This window comes from Perissodus microlepis, chromosome 12 (genome assembly GCF_051167445.1).
Source record: "Perissodus microlepis isolate ML-2025 ecotype Zambia chromosome 12, ASM5116744v1, whole genome shotgun sequence".
Taxonomy (NCBI): domain Eukaryota; kingdom Metazoa; phylum Chordata; class Actinopteri; order Cichliformes; family Cichlidae; genus Perissodus; species Perissodus microlepis.
Genome location: NC_140472.1, coordinates 5,470,097 through 5,477,104, shown reverse-complemented (window position 1 = coordinate 5,477,104; position 7,008 = coordinate 5,470,097). Strand labels below are relative to the sequence as shown.

The 7,008-nt window shown below is 42.3% G+C and overlaps 1 protein-coding gene across 1 annotated transcript; it reads left to right on the top strand.

Moving 5' to 3' along the window:
• The first annotated feature begins 257 nt into the window (after positions 1 to 257).
• On the top strand, positions 258 to 6,300 carry ch25hl3 (cholesterol 25-hydroxylase like 3). The gene is made up of 2 exons (XM_084947324.1): positions 258 to 1,085; positions 2,207 to 6,300. The coding sequence occupies exons 1-2, from the start codon at positions 643 to 645 to the stop codon at positions 2,580 to 2,582; spliced, it is 819 nt and encodes a 272-aa protein (XP_084803450.1). The 5' UTR covers positions 258 to 642; the 3' UTR covers positions 2,583 to 6,300.
• The last annotated feature ends 708 nt before the right edge of the window (positions 6,301 to 7,008 follow it).

Genomic DNA, 7,008 nt, shown 5'->3' with positions numbered 1-7,008 from the left:
ACAAACAAACTGGTGTTTAAAGGGTTAAAATTTAAAAAGTAATAATTATTTTATATTTATTTAAAAAAGAACTGAAGTTACCTAAAAGCTTTATGCAGAAAAAATGGCAAAAAAAAAACCCCATAAAAATAATAAAAATTACAGACCTAATCTGTTGGTGGCCACTTTTGGCCACGAACAAGCTGAAAGGGTAGTGATTTTGAACAAGCCCAGAATAACACATGTGTTAAATCAAAATCACATTCCACCATTACATAAAGCACCTCAAGTCTAAATATGCGTAACGAGAACACGCTCTTGAGAAGGTATGAAAAAAGGAAAAACAAGAAAATAAATGGTTTTTATTCCTGTCGGTGAAAATTTATAGACTCTGAGAGCCATGTGCGCACAGTGAAGCCACCAGCAGCCACCGCAGCGGGCGTCATCGGATGACTGGATGGCTGGGAAAAAAAGAAAAGTGACAGTCCTGTCTCAGAATTCCCCTTTAATCCCAGCACTGAAATCTGAGGATTCACCTTTTCACAAGAAACGAAGCTCCACCCACAGCATCGTGTCTCTCTCTGTGGAGCAGCTGTAAGTTACTTCTCCGGGAAGAAAAACATTTAAAGAGGATGTAGGAGACAAGACTATGGTTAGAAGGTCATGATGGTCGTACCCTGCACTGAGTATGGAGAGGCACAGGCGCCTGTCCTCCAGGGGCTGTGGGAGTATGTGAAGAGCGGACAGGAGGACGTGCTCCGCTCACCGTACCTGCCCGCGTCTTTTGCGTTCCTGGCGCACGTGCTGCTCTGCGCACCTTTCCTCGCGCTGGATGCGCTGGGGAGCGTCTGTCAGCGGGTTCGGTCATGGAGGATGACCGCGGGCTCGGGTCCGCCGCCGTCTCTGAGCCGATGGTTAGAGTGTTTCTTCAGGGTTTTGTATAAATACGTGACCGTGGTCCTGCCCGTCACTGCGCTCTTTAACACCCTGATAAACCTCAAGTTACATGATGTGGCCCCCAGCTGCTGGCAGCTCTGCGTGGAGGTGGTGGCATGCCTGCTGCTTTTTGACATGCTCTTCTTCATGTGGCACTACGTCATGCACAGGTGAGCAGCACGCGCATTTGTTGGGCTTCCTTCCTCCTGGTCCCCAAAATGAACCCGGGTTTAAAAGAAGACATTCGGTCCAGCGGGCTGCTTGTGAGGTCCCGAGGGTTTGCCTGCACCAGTCTGCTGCTGCTTAACGCTTACTTTAATTATTTTTGAAATGTGCTTTACACAGAAATTATAACATTTGGCATCCCTTCACAAAACACACACACCTATTGTAACCTGACAGACACATATTTTTTTTATTAGACAAGAATCAAATAAAACAGCTTCATCCCGAGGGAAGAAGCTGAAAATTCACCCTATAGAGGACGGGAACCATTTTTAATAATTGATTAAGCCATCCTTTGTACCTGTTTAGAGTACAGGGAGGCTAAACATGGCTGTGACTCACCTATCAGACGACTGGACCATCTCACTATCTGATTCAGTGAGTTTTTCTCTGTAACAGAGGTCTGACCGAACCATGGCACCAAACAAAAGATAAAACAGACTCAATAAAAGAACGATAAAACAAAGTTCAAATTGTTCGGTCAATGCGGAAACGAGCAAGTTTCCTAAGGCAGTAAAGGTGCTGGTGACCCTTTTTGCAGACCGATTTGCAGTTTTAATCACAATTCAGTTTTTCGTTTATTACGGTCCTGAGATATTTATATGATTGCACTTTCTCTATTTTCTGACCTTTTAAACAGCAGACCAGAGAGAAAACAAGAGAGTCCGCTGATGGCTAAAGCTAGATACTTGTTACGCATGTACATTTTAAGGACTGATTTCGGTTTTTTCGTCCTACAAAGGATTTTCTTCCGTTAGGAAGAATGTAAACCACTTCGCCAGAAGTGTCAAGCATGAACTCCAGCTTCCCAGTAACAGTATCTTTATTCATATCATTCCCATATAAAATCAGTATTGGGTTCCTGATCTTTGCCCTTGATAAATCACTTGTGTGGCTAATAGCTGTAACACTGGCTCTAACAGTGCCAGTTAAAGTACCAGTAGCAGCACTCGTTTTCTGTTTTTGTCTGTAGATATTATATTATTCTGACTTCTGAGAACTTTCCAGTAATTTTCCATTACAGCAGCACTGTAACCATAATCGGTGTGTGGGTTTTCATCCTTAGAGTTTCCTGGCTGTACCGCAACATCCACCAAATGCACCACCAGCACCACACTCCCTTCGCTCTGGCAGCTCAGGACTGCAGCTCGGCTGAGCTGTTGTCTCTACTGTTGCTGTCTCTGAGCAGCGCCTGGATGGTGGGATGTCACCCTCTCAGCGAGGCCCTCTTCCACCTCATCAACACCTGGCTTGCCGTGGAGGACCACTGCGGCTACGACCTGCCCTGGGCTCTGCACAGACTGCTGCCCTGTCTGGGAGGAGCCCCCCACCACCACGCACACCACAGTTTGCAAACCATAAATTACGCCCCTCTCTTCACGCACTGGGACCACCTCTTTGGGACGTATCGCGCATCGGTGCTGAATTCACGTCCGCATTGACAAGCCTGTTGCATTTTTTTTCTCAGATTCAATGAAGGATGTTATCTTTTGGCTGATGAGTTAACGTGTAATCTCACTGTTCGCTCATTTATGACTACACATCGTCGCAATCAATAATACAATACAATCACAACTGATACTTTATGACAGCATGATGTATGTAACCACTGTATCGTAGGCCGTAAGTGAAGACCCCCAGCATTTTCACCTTTGTCGCCAGAGCTTTCAGGGACTGTCGGGGACTGGAGCTGATTGTGAAACTAAGCACCACCGGATGCTGACTGCTCCAGCCGGTGTACCCTGATTCATCCTTCTTTATGACTCAATCACATACAAAATGAGCTGGGTCAGTAAAGTCATCAAGAAAGCATTTGCTCTGGTTACAGAGCAATGGAGCCAAAGACTGTTTTCAGACACTGTGCCATGCAACTACAAGTCTTTATGTAACCAGAGGAGCCTCCCCCCTGCTGGCTTGTTTCAGAACTTATAAACTGAGCTATGGACAGGAAATCAGATCACCTTTTCCTTGGGGAAAAAAACAATGAGCCATTGTAGTTATGCTGAAGTGAGACATGTTTTTTCATGCAACTGAAAATGCACCCCACCCCTACATATTCTCATAAACTCAGAGTGACTTTGTTACTTTGGAGGAGTGAATCCGAAACAAAGACCTGTTTATACAACTAGGGGTTTTTATAATCGATTTATCGATTAAAATCGATTCTGGCTTGGTTAACGTAAAATCGATTCATTAAAATCCTGAATCGATTTTTTAATATAAATTTATTTTGCCCGAAATGCCAGAATCTCTGGTGAAATCTCACAAAATTTCAACAACCACCAAACAGCTAAGACAGTAAATGAGAGCAGGAACACGGATTCTGCACAAAGACAAAACCCGTGGATCAGAATCAGTTAGATGTCGCCTTTCTCAGGGTCGGGGCTGAAAGCCGACAGCTCGCTGATTCTGATCTGTCGGCCGGGTCCGCGCTTTGTGTTCACGCCCTTTATGCGCTGATTCTAAAGCTGTTAGTTTGATGTCTCTCCAAACAATATTGCCCTGCACTACACTACTGCACTACTACACTTCACATAAACATCGTCATGTATTCACTCTGACTTTTACTGTTTTGCTTCGACCACGATGCACAGCTCTCTCTCTCTCTCTCTCTCTCTCTCCCCCCCCTCTCTCTCTCTCTCTCTCTCTCTCTCTCTCTTCAAGAACAGTTTCCCGTCTAAAAATCTGTTTTTTGCATTATTCGCTTGCTTGTTACGCACAAGTCTACCGTTGTTTACAGCGCTGTCGGCCGACGTTTTTTTTCCTTCTCGTTTTATATACTTCCGAAAAGAAAACCTAATTTCTGCCGTTCAATACTGAACAAATGTAAACTTTTTAAAATTATGCAGAATGCAAAACGCTTAGCCGTGTCTCTAATAAAACCGCTGTAACTCCAGAGGTAATGTTCATGTGTTGATTAATGGTTTTCTTTCGTTTTTGATGTACTGCAGAACATTTTTATAAAATCCCAGGCCAGGAAACTCGCCTTCATGTTTTTCTGTGTTTTATCTTCAGCTACTTTGACACAAAGGCATCTGCTGTGACGCTCACACCTTTGATAAGGTCTTGTGTGTCAGCTTCCTTTTTATAGATACAAAAATATGTAAACATACTGATCTGAATTATAATATTTCTGACTGTCAAAATTTCCCAGATTCAAATCGAATTGAATCGAATCGAATTAAATCGAATCGTGGATCGAATCGATCCGGAACCTTGTGAATCGGAATTGAATCGATTCTAGAAATCAGTGACGATACCCAGCCCTATATACAACCCAGTAGGGGAGACTGGGGATAGTTGTAACATTTTTGACATTTCTGTCTGTAAATTGGAGCTCTTTTAAGGTAGTGGATTCAAAATGTAATGCAAAGTATTTACATGTCTCTGCTATTACATAGTGCAGCTATTTTCTCTGCAGCACAATTGCCCATTGCATGGTATGGTCTCAAACACAAAGAGTGAAATGTTACAATTAACCCCATAGTCTGGGTTAGTTGTAACATATCCTGGGGTGAAATGTAACACAATGAAATAAGGGTACTGACAAAACATTAACATGTAATCTTTTTTATTCAACACATGAATGCACTTAGAGCCATTTATGTAGCTATGTGTGTGTGTGTGTGACAGAATGCAGAAATCTAGCTTTTGAACATATTCCAACCCCCCAAAAAAGACAAGTTATGGAATTTTCTGCAACTGAATATTTCATTCATTTTGGTTGGTCTTCCTTGATTTTGGCCTCATTGGCTCAGTGGGCATTATAACCTACAACTCTTGCACCAACTTTTGAACATAACAATGAAGCTGAAAAAATGTAGTTGTGCACCAGCATCGCAATTCCATTACTTTTTATCATGGCTTACCTTGGTGTGGTTTGCAAAGTGCTTCAGAAAGATGAGGAAATCTGTTTCTTGCACCCATCCTGATTTATTTCCACTACCAATACTTCCTACTGGTCCATCTCTGACACAGTGGTCTGCATAATATATGTGTGGGAACACAAACAGTGAAGGAATTGTGTTGCCAATGGCATTAACCGCATATACAAAGGTGACCAGTGAACCTCTCTCTGCTGATGTCGTTGCCCCAACTTGTTTAATATAAGTTAAAGTAATAGTGTGGTAAGTTGTAACATCTGCATTGTTGTTACAACTAACCCAGACTGTTGCTGTTACAACTGACCCAGACTCCTATAGCCATGAACTAGCTAACATTACAGCCAACGGCTAAAACATTAGCACTAAAGACCTACACAGAATATATCCCCATAGACATACAAATAACACAATTTAAGTTTGATGAGTTTAACTGCAAAGCAGATAATGCTATTAGAAATTGAAATAAAGTAGAAAAACTTACTTTTTGGCATACAAATTACTTTTTTTCATGTTAAATTGTCTGTGTTTGACAAAATGTGCTGATTTTTTACATGTGATAGCAGAACTGAATTAGGCATGCACAGGATGAATCACATCTTAAATAATCAGGCCCCATCTTATCTTAATGACCTTGTAGTACCATATCACCCTATTAGAGCACTTCGCTCTCGCTCTGCAGGCCTACTTGTTGTTCCTAGAGTATTTAAAAGTAGAATGGGAGGCAGAGCCTTCAGTTTTCAGGCCCCTCTTCTGTGGAACCAGCTTCCAGTTTGGATTCGGGAGACAGACACTATCTCTACTTTTAAGATTAGGCTTAAAACTTTCCTTTTTGCTAAAGCATATAGTTAGGGTTGGACCAGGTGACCCTGAATCCTCCCTTAGTTATGCTGCAATAGACGTAGGCTGCCGGGGGATTCCCATGATGCATTGAGTTTTTCCTTTCCAGTCACCTTTCTCACTCACTATGTATTAATAGACCTCTCTGCATTGAATCATATCTGTTATTAACCTCTGTCTCTCTTCCACAGCATGTCTTTTATCCTGTCTTCCTTCTCTCACCCCAACCGGTTGCAGCAGATGGCCCCGCCCCTCCCTGAGCCTGGTTCTGCCGGAGGTTTCTTCCTGTTAAAAGGGAGTTTTTCCTTCCCACTGTCGCCAAAGTGCTTGCTCATAGGGGGTCATATGATTGTTGGGTTTTTCTCTGTATCTATGAAGCGCCTTGAGGCGACTTTTGTTGTGATTTGGCGCTATATAAATAAAATTGAATTGAATTGAATTGAATCATTTGAAACTTAGCCCTGATTGGAGAAATTGGAAGTGTTCCAACTAACCCACGTTACAACTATCCCCGGTCTCCCCTACAGTGAATCTCATTCTACAGTTCATCAGTTCAATACTTTAAGCTCGGGCTTTTTAATGTGGCCAGTATATTGTTATTGTACAGCGGATAACAATCACGGCGAGGAGATCTGGACACATTTCAGATCCCCCACATCCAAAACAGAAAACTTAATTAAAAACTAAACTGAAACAAGTAAACCGGTCCAAGCAGAGGGGAAATAATCTTCTAGGGCTGCAAATTCAAGTGCAAGCTTTGCTTTTTGAACTCTAAATGCATTTAGACTGAAAATCTTTAGACAGATCAGCTATTTTGTGAGGAAAAGGTATATATTTTAAGTAGGCTTAGTTAGACACCTGTATATTTTATTTTTCCTGTTACATTCAGGGCCTGTTTATGAGTGATTGTAAAGTTGTGTTGGAAATCTGCCCGACTGCTGTAGTGAATGAAAGCAGGACACAGACTGTTTTTTTGCCTCAGGCTCATGTTTCCATCGTGCTGCTGCGGTTAGTTTGTATAGCACATTTTGAGCCTTTCAGTAATCAGTTATAAGCTCTACTAACACGGTTCCTTGGTGCCTAGAAGAAAGGTCTGTTTTTTCCATGGTTTCTGCAGTTGCAATTTTCAGCTGGCATCATGTCAGAT